The following is a 24,290-nucleotide window of genomic DNA, read 5'->3' as shown; positions in this document are numbered from 1 at the left end:
GGAGGCTAAGGCAGGAGGATCTCTTGAGCCCAGGACTTCAGTGCTGCATTATCGTTCCACTGCCCTCTAGCCTGGGTGACAGAGCAAGAATGCGTCTTAAAGCAAACAAACAAAATTACCAGGTGTTAAGTAGGATTGATTTTTTTTTTTAAGCTTATCTCTGTTTTGTTTGACCTGATAGCCAGCTGACACTGTTGCCCAGATTTGTGAACTACTATTCTTTAGAATATTTTCATTAAAGGAGAATCTATATTTTGGGTCACAGTTGAAAGTAACCTGAATAGGGTTGCTCTGGTTCCATGCCCAACTTCTTCCCGTTTTGACTAGAAGAACGCTTTAAAAAAAAAAAAATTCCTTTATTCCACAGATATTTTTGAGCATATTACACTAGCTTCTGGGTACTGTCAGTCTATAAGTTCTGCTTTCAGCATAGTATTTTTTTTGGAAAAAAAATAAGTTAAATAATAAAGAGAAAAAAGGGATAAATAACCCAATACCATATTTTATACCTCTTTTCTGTTTGACTATCAAGTTCTAGAACTCTTGAGTTTGGTATCTGCCTGACACAGAGTTTGAGCAGACATTGAGCAGGAAAGAATAAATGGGTTACAAATACAGATCCTCAAAACTATTTACAATGACCCAGACTTTGAGATTCTATCTTTTTCTCTGTCTCCATATGTGTTTCCATTTATGCTAACAGGACCTGCTTGGAATGAGAAACAAGACACATGATTTCTGCTTGACTTGTTTAATGACCTTAGGCAGGGCATTATTCCTTGGGTCTTACTACTCCTTCACATACAGTATTATTTGTGTTTTAAGTGGTGTTTGAACAACCCACTACCATAGATAGATTCATTTTACCTTGTAAAAAATAAGTATTTTAATTTTTTTTTTTTTTTTTTGAAACAGGGCCTTGCTCTTGCTCTGTCGCTCAGGCTGGAGTCCGGTGGTGCCATCATAGCTCACTGCAGCCTCAACCCCCCAGGCTCAAGCAGTTCTCTTGCCTTGGCTTCCCAAAGTGCCAGGATTGCAGGTGTAAGCCACCATGCCTGGCCAAAATTAAGCAATTTTTGGACAGGCATTTTTTTTTTTTTTTTAAACTTTGCACTTTTGCTTCCTTTTTTTAGCAGGATTAAATCTGCCTTGTGAGGAGTGAGCTCGGTAGAGTGTGACAAAGATGAGAGTAGACGTGTTCATTTAGTTAGGATTTGGGGGATATTTTCACTGCTGCTACATACTAATTGAAAGTCCTTAGTGTTATGATGCCACCTGGCTCTCTAGCTATCCCTGGCTGTGCATCATACTGGTATGATGTTTGATACCTTTAATATCAGCAGCTGGACTTGATAAGTGGTTATTTAAACCAGTGGAGGGTTGGGCACTAGTATTAAAGGGAAGTCAAAGTAGACAGTCTTTGGACACCTTACCTTATTTTGAATAGAACCATCCCACATATAAATGTTTTGTATTATTAACATTTTTGCTAGGGTTTTGTTGCGAGGTGGGTTAGGAGAAGGTTGCAGGGCTAAAAGCTTTACATCTGGTTGCCTGTCAGGATCAGCAGGCATGTTAGAAAATCAGCAAGGGATCAGAAGACAGAATTCTGTGTAAATTCTAGCTGTTGACCTTCAACAAGGCGTCTTTCCAGTCCGAGCTTCCTATTTTTCATCTGTATAATGAATATCATAATAGCTGTCCTGCCTAAATTATTGGCGTTTTCTGTGGGTCACATGAAGTCTTTTGATGAACATGTGGTATCAGGCAGTATACATGTACTCCAGAGAGACATTAACATTCTGCTGTGTCAAAATATGTAATTCGTGAAAAGAGTTAACAGATAGAATTTGGGTATTTTTTTCTTTGGAATCACAAAAAATTTTAAATTTCTCTGCGGTGATACAAAGTAATGCTGATTGGTAGGGGAATAATCTAAAATGTGAATCCTAGATTCCTTCTAGATTTTAGAACAATAACTAGTCACCTCCTTTCTCCTTTTTTAAAAAATTTAATTAATCTATTTTTTATTTTTTGAGATGAAGTCTCTCCCTGTTGCGCAGCCTGGAGTGCAGTGGCACGATCTTGGCTCACTGCAACTTCCACCTCTGGGTTCAAGTGATTCTCCCGCCCCAGCCTCCCGAGTAGCTGGAATTAATAGATGCGTGCCACCATGCCTGGCCAATTTTTGTATTTTTAGTAGAGACGGGATTTCACCATGTTGACCAGGCTGGTCTTGAATTCCTAACCTCAAGTGATCCGTCCGACTCGGATTCCCAAAGGTCTGGAATTACAGGCATGAGCTACTGCGCCCAGCCTTTTTTTTCATTTTAGAGACTAGGTCTTGCACTGTTGCCCAGCTCACTCCGTCCCCAAACACCTGTGCTCAAGGGATCCTCTTGCCTCAGCCTCCAAGTAGTTGAGATTACAGGTGCATGCCATTGTGCCTGGCCCTTCCTTTAAAAAAAAAAAAAAAGGCCAGACACAGTGGCTCACGCCTGTAATTCCAGCACTTTGGGAGGCCGCAGTGGGTGGATCACCTGAGGTCAGAAGTTCAAGACCAGCCTGGCCAACGTGGTGAAACCCTGTCTCTACTAAAAACACAAAATTAGCCGGGTGTGATGGTGGGTGCCTGTAATCCCAGTTACTTGGGAGAATGAGGCAGGAGAATCAGTTGAACCCGGGAGGCACTTGCAGTGAGCCGAGATTGCGCCATTGCACTCCAGTCTGGGCAACAGGAGCGAAACTCCGTCTCAAAAAAAAATAAAAATAAAAAATAAAAAGGCTGGGCACGGTGACTCATGCCTGTAATCCCCGCACTTTGGGAGGCCGAGGCGGGTGGATCACCTGAGGTCAGGAGTTCGAGACCAGCCTGGCCAGTATTGTGAAACTCTGTCTCCACTAAAAATACAAAATTAGCTGGGTGTGGTGGCGCATGCCTGTAATCCCAGCTACTTGGGATGCTGAGGCAGCAGAATTGCTTGAACCCAGGAGGTAGAGGTTGCGGTGAGCCGAGATCACGCCATTGCACTCCATCCTGGGCAGCAAGAGCAAAACGCCATCTCAAAAAAAAAAAGAAGGGAACCATTCAGGGTTTTATGACCATGTTTAGATATGTCAGTGTTTATAGTAGTTCTCATTTACCTCACACTTCTTTTTCTTAAATTGATTTAATTTGTAAGTTTCTTTCAGGCAAAAATGGATTCACTGGAAATATGAAAATATGCTACCTTGGGGTAGGCACATTGGCTCATGCCTGTAATCCTAGCACTTTGGGAGGCTGAGGCAGGAGGATCGCTTGAGCCCAGGAGATCAAGATCTGCCTGGGCAACACAGGGAGGCCTTGTCTCTACAAAAAAATTTTAAAATAGCTGTGTGTGATGGCAGGTGCCTGTAGTCCTAGTTACTTGGGAGGTGGAGGTGGGAGGAATGCTTGAGCCTGGGAGGTTGAGTTTGTAGCTGCAGTGAGCCTCAGTGATCGTGTCACTGCATTCTTGCCTGGGTGACAGAGTGAGGTCTGTCTCCCGGAAAAGAAAAGAAGAAGAAAAAAAAAAACCCTTCCCACACACCGTTTTGGAATAGGATGCAACTTAGGCCATTCTTGTTGACTTGTTGAAACTGTAAACAATTTAGCACTTTTATATTGTTGAAGAAAATGAACACCTACTGTCTGATTTACCTCCTGCTTACACATACTGTCTGAAGCAGGAAGTCTGGTTTTAAACAGTGTTTCTGAGACATTTAGAGTTGATAAGAATTATGGGACTCTTTTGAGTAGCATTTTTATGTTTTCCATGTTACCTCATTAGATCAACGTTTTCCAGGCTTTCAAAGCCGAGTCCCCACATTGAAAACGTAAAAAGAACACGTATCTTTTATTAACGTCAGTTGAGGTTTCAAAAAATTTATCCTGAATGCCATAAAAGTGAGTTAAAACAATGTACATGCACGTATGTTTATTGTGGCACTATTCACAATAGCAAAGACTTGGAACCAACCCAAATGTCCACCAGTGACAGACTGGATTAAGAAAATGTGACACGTGTACACCATGGAATACTATGCAGCCTTAACAAAGGATGAGTTCATGTCCTTTGTAGGGACATGGATGCAACTGGCAACCATCATTCTCAGCAAACTATCACAAGAACAGAAAACCAAACACCGCATGTTCTCACTCATAGTTTGGAATTGAACAATGAGAACACTTGGACACAGGAAGGGGAACATCACACAGCGGGGCCTGTTGTAGGGTGGAGGGATGGGGGAGGGATAGCATTTGCAAATCTACCTAATGTAAATGACGAGTTAATGGGTGCAGCACACCAGCATGGCACATGTATACATATGTAACAAACCTGCAAGTTGTGCACATGTACCCTAGAACTTAAAGTATAATAAAAAATAAAAAAAACAATGTGCATGTATCTCAAACTAATTATGCTGAGTGAAAGAAGCGAGAAATAAAGATTTGGATACTTTTATGATTTCTTTTAAAATTCTAGAAAATGCAGTCTAATCTGTAGTGTCAGAAAGCATGTGAGTGGTTGTCTGAGGATGCAGACAAGTGGTGGGAATGAGCGATTCCACAGGGACAGGTGGAAATTGTGGGGGAATAAAGAATATATTCACTGTCGTAATTGTGGTGATGGTTTCATGGGAGCCTACGTATGCCAGACTTATTCAGTTATTTGGTTTGAATATTTGTGGTTTATTGGATGTGTTAGAATGTGATAAAATTAATTTTTTAAAAATAATAGAAACCCTTGGTTTAATAAAAATGAAATGCAAAATTACTCATCAATTAAATACTAAAGACATCTGTCTTTGGGGGGAGAAAACATCGATTATTTCACCTTTTCAAACTTCTTAATGACTTTTGAGGCAGGATCTCACTTTGTCCCCCAGGGTGGAGTGCAGTGGTGTGATGATGGCTCACTGCATCCTCAACCTCTGGACTGAAGCGATTCTCCAGCCTCAGCCTCACATGTAGCTGGGACAGGTGCACACCACCATGACCAGCCAATTTTTTTTTTTCCCCCCTACAGATGAAGTCTTACTCCTGGCCTCAAGCAGTCCTCTTGCCTCGGCCACCCAGAGTGTTGGGCTTTCAGGTGTGAGCCACCATTCCTGGCCACCTTCTCAATTTTTTGGCATTTTTGGTAGCTTTGTTGATGGGTTTATTGGTATTCTCATTTTGTGTAATGACAAATAGAGAAGTGAGTCTGCGGTTGAGCCCTGGTTTGAGTGTTTCACTGTGTTGTTTACCATTAATCTTATTTTCCTGATTTGAAATCATTCTTGTAGGCTTTTCAATCTAAAAATACCTTCACTTGCAGTTGGGCGCCATGGCTTACACTTGTAATCCCAACACTTCGGGAGGCTGAGTGGGTGCATCACTTGAGGCTAGGAATTAGAAATTATACTGGGCAACATGGCAAAACCCTGTCCCTACTAAAAATACAAACATTAGCCCGGTGTGATGGTGCATGCTGGTGCATGCCTGGAGGCCCAGCTACTCAGGAGGCTAAGGTGAGAAGATTGCTTGAACCTAGGAGGCACAGATTGCAGTGAGCTGAGATCACGTCACTGCACTCCTTCCTGGGCAACAGTGCCAGACCCTGTCTCAGAAAAAAAATTTGCATTCACTTGAAAATTACTTGTCACTTGCATGTTTCATTTTCTTTAGAATAGCTGTTACATGAAGTGTAAGAGACTACTGATGGCTACAAATGATCAGGAAGTCTGTGTTTTAGGTTTAATAGTATATAGAATAAGATTAAATTTTTCAACTTTCCATACAGCTTTCTGAAACAAAGGTCTTCACTGCCTCATCTGTTCCAGCAGAGAATCACATCTCACCTGGCCAAAGGTAAATACTTTTTGCCATCTTATATTTGTTATTCAAAGCATTACTGAAATCTTTTGCCTCAGGAAAAGAATTTTTATTTTTGGGTCTCTTTCTATTTTTTCCATTTTTATCCAAGGCTAACCTTTATTTTACTACTACTTGGTGATCTGACAGAGTTTCAGTCATTTCCTAATTGATGTATCCACTGATGAATTCAAATAGTAATCATTTTTGTGATTTGTTAGCAGTTGTTGCAGACATCATGTTAAACTTTTTTTTTTTTTTTTTTTTCTTTTTTGAGACGTTAGTTTCGCTCTTCTTGCCCAGGCTGGAGTGCAATGGTGTGATCTCGGCTCATCGCAACCTCCGCCTCCTGGATTCAAGTGATTCTTCTGCCTCAGCCTCCCAAGTAGCTGGAATTACAGGCATGCGCTACCACACCCGGCTAATTTTGTATTTTAGTAGGGACAGAATTTCTCCATGTTGCTTAGTCTCGTCTCGAACTCCCAACCTCAGGTGATCCACCCACCTCGGGCTCCCAAAGTGCTGGGATTACAGGTGTGAGCCACCACGTCCGGCTTTTTTTTTTTTTTTGAGATGGTCTCACTCTGTCGCCTAGGCTGGAGTGCAGTGACATGATCTCGGCTCACTGCACCCTCCACCTTCTGGGTTCAAGTGATTCTTCTGCCTCAGCCTCCCAAGTAGCTGGGACTTACAGGTGCCTGCCACCACGCCAGGCTAATTTTTGTATTTTTAGTAGAGATGGGGTTTCACCATATTGGCCAGGCTGGTCTCGAACTCCTGACCTCGTGATCTGCCTGCCTCGGTCTCCTAAAATGCTGGGATTACAGGCGTGAGCCAGCCTGCCCGGCTTAAACTTTTTAAATGGTTGCTATTTTCACTGTTGTAGACCTGTCTTTTTTTTTTTTTTTTTTTTTTTTTGACAGAATGAACTTAATACATTGTATCCTTTGATTTCTTCATGCACCATTTATTTAGATCTTCTGGAACTAATACAGATCTCTTATTCTATTTGAGTTCTACTAGTTTTACTCTACTAGATTACAGAAAAGGAAGGAATTTATGGGGTAACAACAACATTCTTAGAATGTGCACTGAACCAAATGACTGAAGAGCATTTATTTACATTCTAGTTTTCACACTAACTCTAAACACCTTTGAAAGTGGTTTCAAAGTGTAGTGATCTGGAAAGATAAGACTGGATACATATGATACCTTAGAAATGAAGACAGTTTTGAACCTAACAGGATCAATCTCATGCTAAATGAGATGGTGATGAGATTTCATTGTAGGGAAATAAAAATGATTAACGATTATGTCTTTTAGTATATTGTTTTGAGATTGTTCAGAGTTTCTTGTTAAATGCACATACCTTCTCTATTGTATTTATGATTCAGTGAATGTACTGGGATCATTGTCATGAAATTCAACTTGGCTATAGTCTATAAGGGAGAGGAACTCAGGGCTAGGAACTTTGCCGTGTGTCAGGAATGAGTCTTGAATTGTCCCAGAATCTGCCTGTCTCACTGACATGGTGAGAATGTCAGTTAGGAGAACTGATGGGAACTGGCCTTTGAAAGGATTGACTAGCATTCATTACCGGGTTAGGTAATCTGGCGCATCTGGCAGGTCCTACTACACTAGGTAAGTTTAGAAAAGAGTTGGTACAGGAAGTTTGTAGCTTATTCTTGTCAGGTAGTCCAAATTGGAATATCTGTCTTTCTGGGGGTGTTTTGAGAGTTCTGGTTAACAATATATTTGTTACTATACTGTGCCTTTATTCCTGAATATTTTAAAGATAAAATTATATGGGCGTGTGTATGTGTATGTGTGTATGTGTGTGTATACACACACTTAAATGTATTTTGGGATAGAATGTAAAAATTTAAGATAAATGTGAAACTTGGCCAGGTAGGTTGGCTCACACCTATAATCCCAGCTCTTTGAGAGGCCAAGGCAGGCGACTCACTTGAGATCAGGAGTTTGAGACCAGCCTGGCCAACATGGTGAAACCCTGTCTCTACTAAAAATACAAAAATTAGCCGGGCATGGTGGCACACACTTGTAATCCCAGCTACTTGGGAGGCGGGGAGGCACTATAATCGCTTGAACCCAGGAGGCAGTGGTTGCAGTGAGCCAGGGTCACACCACTGCACTTCAGCCTTGGTAACAGAGTGAGACACTGTCTCAGAAAAAAAAAAAGAAACTTACTGAATTGTCTACTGCAGGTGAGGTCTTCATTCCCTAAAAATACAGATTTATTAGGAACTCTGGTTTTAGGTAATAAATTGATAAAATACTCTAGGTAAAGTGAACCAAACTTGAGAAAATTGGTTAATTTTACTTTATTGCTCCAGGTTTTCAAAGTTTATAATGTGTTAGTCATTACTCTGAAAATTTCTCAATACACCTTTTGATTCTCTTTTCTGCGAAGCCCTGCTTCAGTCTCTGTGGCTTTGTATGCTTTTTTGTGTGGATGATGCCCTCCTTTTGCCCCCTTAAACCCCATTTTCCAAAGGTTCTCCTCATTTGATTTTTAATGTAAATTCACTAATATTGATTGACTTCTCAGATTCATTTGTTGGTAAGATTTGCTTATGACTGATTCCTCATTGTTTTTTGTCTGCTTAGCATTGATCTGGTAACCTTGCTCCAGAAGCCTGTTCCTCACGGTCAAGCCTCAGAAGCCAACTCCTTTGAAACTTCCCAACAGCAGGGCTTTAGCCAAGCCCTTGTCTTCACAAATTCGCAACACAACAATCAGATGGCACCAGGGACTGGCGGCTCCACTGCTGTCAACTCGTATTCTCCTCAGAGCCTGGTAACTCACTTGTATTTCAGTATGGGATTTTAAGAAATATACCCATTAGCAAATGTATTCTAGAATATGATACATGCCTTATAATTACTTTCTAAATATAAGAATATCTACAGTAAGGCCGGGCATGATGGCTCATACCTGTAATCCCAGCACTTTGGGAGGCTGAGGCATGAGGATTACTTGAACCCAGGAGTTTGAAACCAGCCTGGGCAACAAAGCAAAACTCTGTCTCTACATAAAAAGCAAACAACAAAAATTAGTTGAGTGTGGTGTTGTGTGCCTGTAGTCTCAGTTACTTGGGAGGCTGAGGCTGGAGGATCACTTGAGCCCAGGAGTTTGAGGTTGCAGTGAGCCATGATCATGCCACTGAACTCCAGACTGGGTGACAGAGCGAGACCCTATCTCTAAAACAAAACATCAGAAAATTCTACAGTAGATCTCAGTCCAGAAAACAATGATGTGGTAATTTCCAAGCACATAGCTGATGATTCCATGTGGAATTTAACTACCTGAGTTTCCTGGACAAAGATAAAAATTTTTTTATGATTTGTCGAATTCTTTCAACTGATGATCACTCTTGAGATTGAAAGCACCCCTTTCTTCTGAATAATGTTTTCTTTGGATTTTGTTTCATATTCTGTCTCTATAGTTAGTATATTCAATTTCTCACTTATTTTCCAATTTACTTAAATGCAAAAGTTTATCAGAATTGACTTGCTATAAAATCATGTACAAACAGTTCTAAGTCTGCCTAGGTGCTTGTATTTTTTGCTTTTTTTTTTCCTAAGACCGTAAAATAAGCTACATTTTCTTAAAATGCCAAAAGATTAACAGAGGCCCTTATAGTTTGGATGTGTTTTTATTGAAACAGTGTCATTTAGTGCTGTATGACTCTGACTTCCAATGTGAGTTAAGCTCCCATCCAGAAAGAACTTCAGGAACTGTTAGTGAAGGCTGTGAAGATAGGCTCATGGAAGTACAACCTTAGATCATAGCTTATACAAGAATGTTGCTTTAGAATGGTGAACTGAAGTTCCTACCCAACTGCAGGAAGTTCTGAGCTGGCAAGGGGAAGTTGGAAAGTTCTATGGACGCAGAACTACAGCTCTTACTAGGGATAATTATTTTAGTTTGTTGCTGTGTTTTTCCTGAAATTTATTCCTGAGAAACAATTTTTTCCCCTGAGTCAAATCATTTGTTTTACCCTGATAAAATTGAGAATTGAATATTTAAACTTTTCATTAGTATTTTCTACTCTGTGTAGCCATATCATGTGTTGGGCCTGGGGACTTGGTGTTTTTAGTATCATTGGTATATGAGGTGGCATCAGTGCTTGAAGTAGGACAGCCCAAGGTTTCTCTATTTTGAGAAGGCCTAATAAAAACCCTGATTTTTAATTGAAGCACCAGAGTCTTTTCCTCCTCTGCCTTTCCCTCTACTACTGGTATAATTATGTAATGCTCTTCCTGACTTGCTGAAATCTATGCCTGTCCACTGAATTGATAAGAAGGACTTGAGTTTTCACAGCGATCTTCAGATATGTTGCTTTATGTCGTGACCAGCATGAGAATGACCAACATGAGAAGGCAGAATAAGAATTGTTTGTGTGGTGTTGTATTAGAGCAGTGGTTCTCAACCCTACAGCACTTTAAAAATCACTGGGGGCTGGGCGCGGTGGCTCACACCTGTTATTCCAGCACTTTGGGAGGCCAAGGTGGGCGGATCACCTGAGGTCAGGAGTTCGAGACCAGCCTGGCCAACGTGGTAAAACCCCATCTCTACCAAAAATTAGGCAGGCCTGGTGGTGGGCGCCTATAATCCCAGCTACTCGGGAGGCTGAGGCAAGAGAATCACCTGAACGCGGGAGGTGGAGGTTGCAGTGAGCTGTCGTGCCATTGCACTCCAGCCTGGGCGACAAGAGAGAAACTCTATATCAAAAAAAAAAATCACTGGGGAGGTCAGGCATGGTGACTCATCGCTGTAAATCCCAGAAATTTGGGAGGCTGAGGCAGGAAGATTTTGAGATGCCAGGAATTTGAGACCAGCCCGGCAACATATCGAGACCTCATCTTGCTAAAATAAAATAAGTTGGGCGTCATGGCACATGCCCTGTAATCTTCGCTACTGTAGTCCCAGCTACTTGAGAGGCTGGCGTGGGAGGATCACTTGAGCCCAGGAGTTTGTTCTGTGGCCCTCCAGCCTGGGTTGACAGCAAGACCTTGTCTCTAAATAATAATTATTGTAAACTAAAATCCCTGGAGAACCTAGTAAATAACAACAGCAACAGAAGTGGGGATGGTACTTCCCGAGTCTCTGAAACAAAACATGTCTTCATCTTTGGGATTGGAATTTGGGCACTGTTTGTGTTTGTGTGTATGTGCATGTGTGCACATGTGTGTATTGTATACATTTTAAAAGTCTCTCCATTGATTTAAATGTGTAGGTGGACTTAAGAGGCCTATGCTATGTATTACCTAGGGCACGGCAGTAGTCATTGATTCAGTGATTTCGCTGTGTTGTAAAGCACACAGTGCATTTGATAAAACTAGCTGATGCATGTTAGGGATTATGTAGGATAACAGGATGAAGAGAGTCATCACCTCGGAAGCCTTCATTGAATCAGTGGACTTGAGCTGGATTTTTGCAATTTGGTAGCAACCTCAGACTGGTTTATTGGGCAACCTGAAAAAACAATCTGGAGCAGTGATAAGTAATGTTAGCACAACTGTTTCAGTATGAGCGGATTCTGTGTCACAGCTGTCTGTAACCTAATGTTTTACTCAAAGTGGAGAAGTTTGGATTTCTATACAACTGGGATATTCCTTGCCTTTGAATGTTGATAATAGAAGTAATTGTTTCAACTTACTTGTGGGAAGGCAAAGTGCTTGTTTTTGACCTTAAATGGATATGAAATGTTATTTTTGGGCCAGGCGTGGTGGCTCACGCCTGTAATCCCAGCACTTTGGGAGGCCGAGGCGGGCAGATCACGAGGTCAGGAGATCGAGACCATCCTGGCTAACATGGTGAAAACCCGTCTCTACTAAAAAATAAAAAAAATTTAAAAAAAAATTAACCGGGCGTGGTGGTGGGCGCCTGTAGTCCCAGCTGCTCGGGAGGCTAAGGCAGGAGAATGGAGTGAACCCAGGAGGCGGAGCTTGCAGTGAGCCAAGATCATGCCACTGCACTCCAGCCTGGGTGACAGAGCGAGACTCCATCTCAAAAAAAAAGGAAAAGAAATATTATTTTTGATGAAGAACTTACATTTCAGAATGATCTGGATATGTAAAAATGTAGTTGATCTTCCATTGTCTTTTATAGTTCATCCTCTTTGGATATCGACCTGACAGGACAAATGGGGGAGGAGTAACATTATTTTCTTTGTGCTTATTTATGGAGCATATTTGGTGGTGTTAGTCATCTAAACAGCTTGAAATGAAAATAGCGTCCATGGTATTTGCTCAACTTCAAATACCTGTGTATTGCAGTGCCTCATTTTGGAATATTAACCCTTAAGTTCAGTTCTTTGACCTATTTGATCTTGTGTGTGTGCGCGCATGCATGCGTGCACACACACGAGAGACGGAGTCTCACTTTGTCACCCAGGCTGGAGTGCAGTGGCGCAATCTCGGCTCACTGCAACCCCCACCTCCTGGGTTCAAGCTGTTCTCCTGTCTCAGCCTCCCGAGTAGCTGGGATTACAGGCGTGCGCCACCATGCCTGGCTAATTTTTGTATTTTTAGTAGAGACGAGGTTTCACCATGTTGGCCAGGATGGTCTCTAACTCCTGACCTCAGGTGATCCACCCACCTCGGCTTCCTAAAGTACTGGGGTTACAGGTGTGAGCCACCGTGCCCAACCTGACCTGTATTTGATCTTGTGGGGTCATCTCACACTGATCTCTTCTTTGACTGAACATCTTGTAATCATTAAAGATGAAGACTGTGGTTCACAGATTAGGAAAATAATGTGTTTTTGTTGGTCAAGTATATCTTTGTCATGTATTTCATGGCATTCCTCTTTAGTTTTTTTAAATAATGATATTTAATTGTGAACTAGTGACATCACTTTATTTTATTTTATTTATTTATTTTTTTTGACACGAAGTCTCACTCTGTTGCCCAGGCTGGAGTACAGTGGCATGATCGTCGCTCACTACAAGCTCCGCCTCCCAGGTTCACGCCATTCTCCTGCCTCAGCCTCCTGAGTAGCTGGGACTACAAGCGCCTGCCACCACTCCCGGCTAATTTTTTTGTATTTTTAGTAGAGACGGGGTTTCACTGTGTTAGCCAGAATGGTCTTGATCTCCTGACCTCGTGATCTGCCTGACCTTGTGATCCGCCCTTCTTGGCCTCCCAACGTGTTGGGATTACAGGCGTGAGCCACCAAGCCTGGCCAATATCACTTTTTAAAAAATTGATTTCTTCAAATTCATGGCAAATATTTCCCTTCCTTTTAACTTCTTATGTCAGAATGAGGAAGGGTAGCTATATTTATTTAGTCAATTTTTATTGCATAGTAATATTTTCATGTAGTATTTTCTAAGTTATATTTTAGTAATTCATATGTTTTAGATTACAGGTTTTAACATACTTGTGAAAATACTGATGTGTTTTAAAGCCTTGGGTACAAATTCTGTATTGCTGAGGATTTGTTCTTTTATCCCCCTTTTAAAGTCATCCGTCCTTGGCTCAGGATTTGGAGAGCTTGCACCACCAAAAATGGCAACCATCACCAACTCCCAGATTTTGGACCCATTGAAAGCTCCGAGTTTGGGCCAGTTTACCACCACCCCAAGTACACAGCAGAATAGTACAAGTCACCCTACAACTACTACTTCTTGGGACCTCAAGCCCCCAACATCCCAGTCCTCAGTCCTCAGTCATTTTGGTAGGTATACATTGTTTGTGAGTTTGCCCCCACTGAGGACATTTCAAACTTTGGCAGAGTGTTGACTTGTGAACACTAATGTGGAATTTGTCCAGAGATGTTTCTTTTTAGCAGAACTCTTGCAGTTTCTCAGTTAAATCAGTCTTCCTTTGTTGTACAATACCTGCATTTATTTGTTTTTGTTGTTCTTGATAGTTTCATTGTTAGTAGTGGTGGTGGTAGTACATACCTTGAAGAGTATGGTAAAAGCATACAAATATGAGCATCTAACACTTTGTGTAAATGCACAGACAGAATTTTCTGAGCTGTATTAGAATAGGATGGTGATAGAATGTGGAAAACTTATTTTAAGACTTTTTTTTTTTTTTTTTTTTTTGAGATGGGTCTTCCTGTGCTGCCCAGGCTAATCTCCATCCACCTCCTGGCCTCAGGCAGTCTTTTCATCTCAGCCTCCTGAGTAGCTGGGATTACAGATGTGCACCACTGTATCCAGCCTAGACAATATTTTACTCTATTATTTTAGTATTATTTTTTTGAGTCAGGATCTTGCTCTGTTGCACAGGCTGGAGTACAGTGGTGCAGTAATGTGTCACTGCCATCTTGACCTCCCAAGCTCAGTCGATCCTCCCACTTCAGCCTCTCTAGTAGCTGGGACTACAGGCACATGCCACCACTCCTGGCTGGTTTTTTTGTATTTTTTTATATGACAGGATTTTGCCATGTTCCCCAGGCTGGTCTGGAACTCCTGCACTCAGGCGATCCGCCCACCTCGGCCTCCCAAAGTGCTGAGATTGCAGGTGTGAACCACCACGCCCAGCCTGGACAGTATTTTAACTCACACTCTCATGCTTTCTCATTCTAACATTTCGAAGTATCAGCTATGATTTCATCAAGCTTTACAATCTGTGGTTTGTATTGTAGAGGCCCCATGTATAGACTGGATGTTTTCTAAACTAAACTCCCACAGAAATTGTGACATGAAGCCACCATTCCCCACCAGCACTCACATGCCACACTGTATTAAGGAATAGCAGGGGATTTTATTAATTATGGAACTGGCTATGTGGGCTGGTTTATGGTTAGGGCATATAGCAAGACAGGGAAGCATATTTCTCTGTTCTGTGAAATGACTTACTGTGTTGGAAGTACCTGAGACCACTCCTGAGTTTGAAGTGATGTCTACCAAGGGAAATCATTAGAGACTCAGTGCCCAAAGTTTTTGTTGGGACAAGAAATGTAGGTACCCTATGCCTATGTTTTTTGTTATAACACGTAGCAAAATTACAGTTTCCTAGAAGGAAAGCAGATGTTGAGCATAAACCACATCGTTTATACAGACATTCTTAGCACAGTGAGCTGCTCTAATAGGTTGGTGTGTTGGCACCCTTTGCCAAGTACATACCAGCAGTTCAAATTCTCAGACACTAGCCAGGGTCCCGTCATCAAGCAGGCCTTTTTGAGAGCAATTGTAGGTCCCTATATTAACTTTTTCTGTACACATAACTAGTGAGTGATAGGACTTTTTTAGATAGAACCGTGGTATTCCCATATTCTTTATAAAGCCTATGGATTTGGTGCATGCCTATAATACCAAGTTCAAAAATGGGTGCATCTAAACCAGATCTGTCATTTGTTTTTTTAAATTAAATTCTATTCACACTCAGCCAACTGGGCATGGTGGCTCATGTAATCCCGGCACTTGGGGATGCAGAAGAAGGAGGATTGCTTGAGTCCAGGAGTTCGAGACCAGCCTGGGCAATGTGATGAGACGCAAAGGCTAAATATTAGGTTGTTGTACTCTGGCCCCATAGAGAAAAAGATGGCCAACGTGTGTCCCATATGGTAGAACTGGCTTTTCAAATCAGTAGTGAAAAAACAGTTTATTAAAACTGGATATCTAATTGAAATATGAAGTTGGCTCTCTATACCAAAATGCCAATAGGTCACAATAGTTAAACAAAGTAGTGAATCTAGAACTGTAATAGAGAAAACACAGAATAATTTGTTTGTTGTTCTGTGTGAGGGAGACCTTCCTAGGTATGGCAGAAAACACCAAATTAGAAGGCAGACAATGAAGAAAATACTCAATTTGTATAATAGACAAAAAGAGTGAATTTCCTTAATATATAAAGAGTAACTAAAAGCAGAACAACAAACAGGTTAAAAAACTGGCTAAAGAGGTAAGAACACAGTCTATAAATAAAGAACACTTAAGTATATGAAATGATACTAAGCACATTTATATCACTTTAGTTTGTATTTTTTAACACCATTTTCCACCAATTGAACCAGGAAATTCAAAAGTGTTTGGTATTAGAGTGTGTTAAAAAGGATGTGTCCTATCTGTGGACAGTAATTTTATAATATTTATCAAAATTCAAAATATACCCTGTGAAGGAGCAACTTTATCCTAGCAGTTGATCCTACAGGTATACTTGTACTTAAAACATCTTACATACAAATATATTCATTAGTGCATTGCTTTTAATAGCAAAAGATTTGACCTAAAAGTCCATTAATACAGTACTGGTTTTATGAAATGATACCTATGTATACTAGATTTCTGTATAGTCATCAAAATGAGTATGAAGCAGCTCTTTGCACATTAATGTGAAACACTCAATGGAAATTAAATGATTTGTGAGACAGTAAGATATATAGTGTGTGTATATATATGTCTGTCTGTCTCTCTGTATATAGTCATATAGTATCTCTGAAAGAGACATTCAGGAAAACCGGGTATAGTGTTTGCCTTTGTGGAGCAAGTATGGGAGGGTAGTGGTGGAAGAGAAACTTAATATTCATCATACATACTCTTGTATCTTTCGGATTTTTTTGTTTGTTTTTTGAGACAGAATCTCGCTTTTTCGCCCAGGCTGGAGTGCAGTGGCGCGATCTCAGCTCACTACAAGCTCTGCCTGCCAGGTTCACGCCATTCTCCTGCCTCAGCCTCCCGAGTAGCTGGGACTACAGGTGCCCGCCACCACGCCTGGCTAATTTTTTTGTATTTTTAGTAGAGATGGATTTCACCATGTTAGCCAGGATGATCTTGATCTCCTGACCTCATGATTTGCCTGCCTTGGCCTCCCAAAGTGTTGGGATTACAGGCGTGAGCCACCGCTCCTGGCCATCTTTTGGATTTTGTGACATTGTGTATATATATACATCAATTAGTCCAAAAACTTAATAGTTTTTTTTTTTTTTTTAAATTTTTGAGACAGGGTCTTGTTTTGTCACCCAGACTGGAATTCAGTGGTACAATCATAGCTCACTGCAGCTTTGTACCCCTGGGCTAAAGCAATCCTTCCACCTCATCCTCCCAAAGTGCTGGCATTATAGGTATGAGCGACTGTGCCTGGCTCAAATTTTTTTTTTTTTTTTTTTTTTTTGAGACTGAGTCTTGCTCTGTTGCCCAGGCTGGAGTGCAGTGGCCAGATCTCGGCTCACTGCAAGCTCCGTCTCCCGGGTTTACGCCATTCTCCTGCCTCAGCCTCCCGAGTAACCGGGACCACAGGCACCCGCCACCTCACCCGGCTAGTTTTTTTGTGTTTTTTAGTAGAGACGGGGTTTCACCGTGTTAGTCAGGATGGTCTCGATCTCCTGACCTCGTGATCCGCCCCTCTCGGCCTCCCAAAGTGCTGGGATTATAGGCTTGAGCCACCGCACCCGGCCTCAAATTTTTAACAGTTATGTAGAAAATCCATAAAATAATAAAAGTATGATTCTCCGTTAGCTAATGGTCAGGTGTGTATAGCACCACAATATTGTTCTCACGAGTTCATCACCCCCTATGTTTAAACATAAACCAGATCTCTCTGGATAGGAAACAAGGTGCGTGCCCATTTGGGAACTTTTCCCGTTTATCATAAATGAGGTGTTACACGTAGTGTGTGTGTAAAACCTAAGAAATTCAGCTGGAAATGATTTGGAGAAATTGGTGGTAATGGAACACTTCATGATAAGTAACAATTGAGGGAGTTTGAAGCCATTGTGCCTCGTTAATTGCTGCTTACTTTTTTTAGACTTCAAATCTCAACCTGAGCCATCCCCAGTTCTTAGCCAGTTGAGCCAGCGACAACAGCACCAGAGCCAGGCAGTCACTGTTCCTCCTCCTGGTTTGGAGTCCTTTCCTTCCCAGGCAAAACTTCGAGAATCTACACCTGGAGACAGTCCCTCCACTGTGAACAAGCTTTTGCAGCTTCCCAGCATGACCATTGAAAATATCTCTGTGTCTGCCCACCAGCCACAGTCCAAACACATCAAACTTGCTAAGCGGCGGATACCCCCAGCTTCTAAGGTGAGCATTTCATCATGAAGGTGAAATTATTTTTACATTCAGGCCTAAAGGTGGAATTGTTTTTACATTCAGCTCAAGTAGTGGGATACTAAGTTTTGGAAACTGGGATACAGTGTTTTTCAAGCACATAGCTTATTGATTGCATAATAAGGATATGGCCATTTCTGAGTGACCAGACTAGCATTAGAGGGAGTGGGTTTGTGCTGAGAGCCACAGATCCTTATTTCAAGTATAGATTTGAAGATATGGCTCAGAGAACTGTTGTTCTTGAGGGTTTTGCCATATCCCATAGTTGGAGGATGCATGGTTCCTTGACCAGGTGATACTTTCATCATTGGTGAGTCCCCAAAAATAGAGTAGTCAGCTCAGTGTTCACTCCCCACCACCATCACAACTCCCCCCCATTGCTCTTAGATGCAGGTGGTGATATTAATGCCAGCCATTCCTGTTTAACTTTTAATTTCTCCTCTTTTTTTAAATGAGACAGGATCTCACTGTGTTGTCCAGGCTGGTCTTGAACTCCTGGGTGCAAATGATCCTCCTACCTTGGCCTCCCAAAGTCCTGGGATTACAGGCGTGAGCCACCATGCCCAGCCACCTTTTAATTTTTCTTAGCTTCTTTCTTTTCTTTCTCTTTTTAGAAAAGTCTTATTCCTTTTTTCGCCTTGTTTCTCACTCCTTCTTCCTGCCAGTATTGCCTGGGAACCTAAATGCTTGTTTGGCTCTGTTACAGGCCTTTGTGACCTGGAATCTGTGACCTCTGCTCCTGACATGACAGCTTTGCTTTTTCAGATCCCAGCTTCTGCAGTGGAAATGCCTGGTTCAGCAGATGTCACGGGATTAAATGTGCAGTTTGGGGCTCTGGAATTTGGGTCAGAACCTTCTCTCTCTGAATTTGGATCAGCTCCAAGCAGTGAAAATAGTAATCAGATTCCCATCAACTTGTATTCGAAGTCTTTAAGGTACTGAATTTAGTCCTTCGTTATGAAGCAAAATAGACCCTAAGAGATCACCTGGTGGAAAGAATACATACATCCTGTGGTAATAGATTGTGCAGCTGTCCTCAGTGTTTATCCAGACCTTCCATCATCTCCATGAGAAACCCCATACCTGTAGCAGACAGTCTCAATTTCTTCATTGCCCTGCCCCTTAGCAACCAATAATCTGTCTCTGGATTTGCCTACCTGGACATTTCATATAACTGGAATCTTGGAATATGTGGCCTTTTATGTCTGGTCTTTCACTTAGTGTAAGTTTTCAAGGTACACCCATGTTTAATGTATCATTTTTATTGCCAAATATTTCATTGTGTTGATACACCACATTTTATTCATTCATTAGTTGGTAGACATTTGGGTTGTTTGCTCTTTTTGACTATAGTGAATCGTGCTACTGTGGACATTTGGTTTCAAGTTTTGCATGCTTTCTGTTCTTCGGGATGTATATCCCAGGAGTAGAATTGCTGGGTCATATGGTAACTTAACCATTTGGGAAACTCCCATACTGTTTCCACTGTGGCTGTAGCATTTTACATTCCTACCGGTAGTCTGTGAGGGATCTAATTTCTTCACATCTTTGCAGCAGTAATTTTCTTCAGTGGAATATTTTATAAATACAAAATCTCAGATTTTAGTTTTTTTGTGGTTTTTTTTTGTTTTGTTTTGTTTTGTTTTTTTTTTTGAGATAGAGTCTTGCTCTGTTGTCCAGGCTGGAGTGAAGTGGCATGCTTGACTCGCTGCAACCTCTGCCTCCCAGGCTCAAGTGATCCTCCTGCCTCAGACTCCTGTGTATCTTGGATTACAGGTGTGCACCACCATGCCCAGCTAATTTTTTAATACGTTTTATAGACACGGGGTTTCGTCGTGTTGCCCAGACCAGCCTCAAACTCTGGAGCTCAATGAATCTGCCTGCCTCAGCCTTCCAAAGTGCTGGGATTACAGACTTGAGCCACTGTGCCTGGCTGACTTTGTTGTTGTTGTTTTAGTTTTTCCACATTCCAGAGGCAAAACCTGATACTTGTTTAACTTCCCTTTTTAAAGATGGTCTCAAACACCTGGATTCCTTAAAGAATCCTCTTAAGTATTCTTTTTTTTTTTTTTTTTTTTTTGAGACGGAGTCGCAGTCTGTCACCAGGCTGGAGTGCAGTGGTGCGATCTTGGTTCACTGCAACCTCTGCCTCCCAGGTTCAAGTGATTCTTCTGCCTCAGCCTCCAGAGTGGCTGGGATTACAGGCGCCCGCCACCATGCTCTGCTAATTTTTGTATTTTTAGGAGAGATGGGGTTTCAGAATGTTGGCAAGAATGGTCTCAATCTCCTGACCTCAGGATCTGCCCACCTTGGCCTCCCAAAGTGCTGGGATTCCAGGCGTGAGCCACTGTGCCCAGCCTAAGTATTCTTAAAGATGTCCCCCTATCTCTCAGTAAATTAGGTGAGTCTCATTTGGGACAATAAATTGATGAAGTAGTTGCATCTCTTGAAGCTGTTTATTTTTATTTTTTTCATGAAGCTATTTAAAGTAACAAAATTATGTTGAATATCTTTGACTCTTTTCAGTGAGCCTTTGAATACATCTTTACCAATGACCAGTGCAGTACAGAACTCCACATATACAACTTCTGTCATTACCTCCTGCAGTCTGACCAGCTCATCACTGAGTTCTGCTAGTCCAGTAGCAACTTCTTCCTCTTATGACCAGAGTTCTGTGCATAACAGGATCCCATACCAAAGCCCTGTGAGTTCATCAGAGTCAGCTCCAGGAACCATCATGGTAAGTGGTATTTTAGTTTTTTTCTCATAAGATGTCTGTCTTATTTGGAAATTAATGTTTGGTTAAATTAATGCTTCTTGGATATGATTTTATTTTACAAATTGACTGACCTTTTGGGTAGAATCCTTATAGTTCATTGAGTTTGTTTACAGTGGGCATCTCTAGCACCCATGCTCTTGAGTGTGTGGATAGATCCACAAGTTCATACACTTTGTGGAGAAAACCAAGCATCCACGTAGTATGAGCACTTCGGCTGTAGTACTGGGTACTTCTACATTGTCTGAAATATCTCTGAATATTTCTTGTACTGCTTTCTCTCTGATTGCCCCATTTGCTTTGAATGTATTTGCTTCTTCATCACTGTTAGGTATTTTTGTGTTAAAATTGTGTATTCCCTACCTAGCTTGTTAATAATACTGGACTGTAGATGAAGGAACCAGATCTATTTTTGATAGTTTTAAAGTGTTACCCTTCTGGATTCTTGCTAGCTGCATATCTGGTGGTCATTGCCAGTTGTGTTGCTTTCTGTTAAGTTGAGATGTACCAATATCTCCTGAGAATCTTAGAAGGAAACTTAAAAAAAAACAAGTAAGTATACACATTTCTGCTAGGCCAAATCAGCTGTTTTTACTATTTTCATGTCACACTAGTAATACCTGAACATCATTCTCTCCCAGAAAATTAAAATAATATGGATAACACTACAGGAATACCTTGCAGATACTGCAGGTTGTTTCAGACCACTGCAATAAAGAAAGTTGTGCTAATTTTTTGGTTTCCTAGTGCATATAAAAGTTACAATTTGGATATCTTAATTAAAGATACTTTATTGATAAGAAATGCTAAAAATTAATATGTGAGCATGCAATGTGAGCAATTCTGTGGGTTGTTTGTTTTTTGGGGGAGTACAGGGTCTTGCTTTGTCACCCAGGTTAGAGTCCAGTGGCGCAATCACAGCACACCGCAGCCTTGACCTCCCGGGCTCAGTCAATCTTCCCACCCTAGTCTCCCAAAGAGCCTGAACTATAGACATGCATTGCCATGTCTGCCTGCCTTTTGTATTTTGTTTAGAGACAGGATATTGCCAGGTTTTGAACTCCCAGGTTCACGCAATCCTCCTATCTTGGCCTTCTTCCAAAGTGCTGGGATTATAGGGTGAGCCACCACACTGGGCTCTTTGTTCCTTTTATCACTTGACATTATTTTGTAAATATGACATGATAGCTTAGGATTTCAGCTCAACAACTCTATATATCCCAGGTTTCTGAGTAAATTTTTTAAGCCAACAATTTTTATTAACAGTACTGGGACTTGATAATCCTATAAGTAAATCCAAACCCTTGCCCCACAAGAACCCCTCCTACCATATATACACCCTCACACACACATTTGCAGCATCTTACTTGGTGTAGGCAGCTGAGAAAAAGTATAGATATACTTCCAGTTTAGGAAGAAGCCTTTCTAGAGCCAAAGAAACAACTACACTGTGGTTGTTCCTATATTAAATCTGTCTGCATGCATCCGATGTCTTAACTGCATTTGAATGAAGGAATCTTGTTGTCATCGCCTTCTTCCTCCTCCTCCTTTTCTTCTTCTTTTTCTTCTTTCTTCTTCTTTCCCCTCTCTCTCTCCCTTTCCTCCCTCTCCCTCCTTTCCCTCCCCACTCCTCCTTCCCTTGCTCCTCCCCCTCCTCCCTCCTACCTTCTTTCTTCTCCTCCCCTCCCTCCCTGCCTTCCTTCCTTCCTTTCCTCTTTCTTCCTTCTCCTCCTCCTCCTCCCTCCCTCTCCTTCTCTTCTTCATTTTGATACAGAGTCTGGCTCTGTCACCCACTGAAGTGCAGTGGTGCGATCACAACTCCCTGCAACCTCAGCCTCCCGAGTAGTGGGGACTGCAGACACATACCACCATAGCCGGCTAATTGTTTTGTAGAGACGGGGTTTCACCATGTTACCCAGGCTAATCTCAAGGAATCTTGTCTTAAAAGCACCCAAATGGCTGAGAGGATTAAAAACACATAGGAATCTGGGTGCAGTGGTTCACTCCTGTAATCTCAGCACTTTTGGAGCCCGAGGTGGGCAGATCACCCGAGGTCAGGAGTTCGAGACCAGCCTGGGCAGCATGGTGAAACACAGTCTCTACTAAAATACAAAAATTAGTCGGATGTGATAGTGCGTGCCTGTAGTCCCAGCTACTACTCGGGAGGCTGAAGTGGGAGAATCGCTTGAACCCAGGAGGCGGAGGAGGTTGCAGTGAGTGGAGATCATGCCGTTGCACTCCAGCCTGGGCGACAGAGCAAGACTCCATCTCAAGAAAAGAAAAAAAAAAAAAAAAAAGCATAGGAAATCAAATAATGTTTTTAGGCTATGTTTTCTGAGGTTATGCCACTCTAATTCTAATAAGACATAAAATCACAAACAGGCATAGAATCTTGGAACATATTAGCTGACCAAAATGGAACTTTCCATGTTTTGTCTTTTTCATCATTCCCTTCAACTAAACATTCAGAAAAGTATTTGTGTGCCTTGGCCGTCTTGATGGATCATCCTCCCTTCCTTCTTTTCTTCCCCTTCCACAGCCCAGAATATCCACAGATTAAAATTACCTTCTCAGAGATGTTTTGACAGAAATAAGTTAGAGTCTATATCCTGACAGATGGGCACTAAAACAAGAAAAACCATCTCAACTATGGAAATTTCAATGACAAGCTTGTTTGTTTGCTTTTTTTTTTTTTTTGAGATGGAGTATTGCTTTGTTGCCCAGGCTGGAGTGCAATGGAGTGATTTTGGCTCACTACAACCTCTGCCTCCCGAGTTCAAGTGATTCTCCTGCCTCAGCCTCCCGAGTAGCTGGGGATTACAGGCACCCATCACCATGCTGGCTAATTTTTGTATTTTTAGTAGAGACAGGGTTTCACCATGTTGCCCAGGCTGGTCTCGAACTTCTGACCTCAGGTGATCTGCCCACCTTGGCCTCCCAAAGTGCTGGAATTTCAGGCGTGAGCCACCGTGCCTGGCCAATGACAAGCTGTTTTTGTTTCAGCGTAAGTTTTTGAGAAGCTCTTTGTGTAACATTTCTTACATAATCTAAACAACCATATTGGGCTGGGCACGGTGGCTTATATGCCTGGAATCCCAGCACTTTGGGAGGTGGAGGCAGGTGGATTGCTTGAGGTCAGGAGTTCGAGACCAGCCTAAGCAACATGACAAAAAACTGTGTCTCTACAAAAAATACAAAAAGTGGCTGGGTGTAGTGGTGCGTGCCTGTGGTCCCAGCAGTTTGGGAGACTGAGGCAGGTGGATCACTTGAGCCCAGTATTTCACAACCAGACTGGGCAACATGATGAGACCCTGCCTCTACAAATAATAATAAGTAGTCAGGTGTGATGGTACACACCTGTAGTCCCACTACTTGGGAGGCTGAGGTGGGAGGAAGGCTTGAACCAGGAAGTGGAGGTTGCAGTGAGCCGAGATCACGCCACTGCACACCAGGATGGGTGACAGAGCCAGACATTGTCTCAAAACAAACACAAAAAAACAAAATAAACCCCCCAAAACAACTACATACCTGACAATGTAGTGTGTGTGTGTGTGTATACACACAAATATATATATATATATTATATATATATTTTTTTGAGACAGTCTCA

General features: G+C 41.7%; 1 protein-coding gene across 1 annotated transcript in view; it reads left to right on the top strand.

Annotated features, from left to right (window-relative positions):
- Window positions 1–24,290, top strand: part of UBAP2 (ubiquitin associated protein 2) — a 147,688-nt gene that overhangs the window by 101,744 nt on the left and 21,654 nt on the right. The window contains exons 11-16 of the mRNA XM_011980029.1: window positions 5,805–5,872; window positions 8,504–8,693; window positions 13,367–13,580; window positions 17,603–17,877; window positions 18,670–18,839; window positions 20,431–20,644. Coding sequence (XP_011835419.1) covers window positions 5,805–5,872; window positions 8,504–8,693; window positions 13,367–13,580; window positions 17,603–17,877; window positions 18,670–18,839; window positions 20,431–20,644 — 1,131 coding nt within the window. The remainder of the gene's footprint in view (window positions 1–5,804; window positions 5,873–8,503; window positions 8,694–13,366; window positions 13,581–17,602; window positions 17,878–18,669; window positions 18,840–20,430; window positions 20,645–24,290) is intronic.

This window comes from Mandrillus leucophaeus, unplaced genomic scaffold, assembly GCF_000951045.1.
Source record: "Mandrillus leucophaeus isolate KB7577 unplaced genomic scaffold, Mleu.le_1.0 Scaffold208, whole genome shotgun sequence".
Classification (NCBI taxonomy): Eukaryota; Metazoa; Chordata; class Mammalia; order Primates; family Cercopithecidae; genus Mandrillus; species Mandrillus leucophaeus.
Note: the sequence above shows the minus strand (reverse complement) of the source record. Positions and strands in the feature narration are given on the sequence as shown.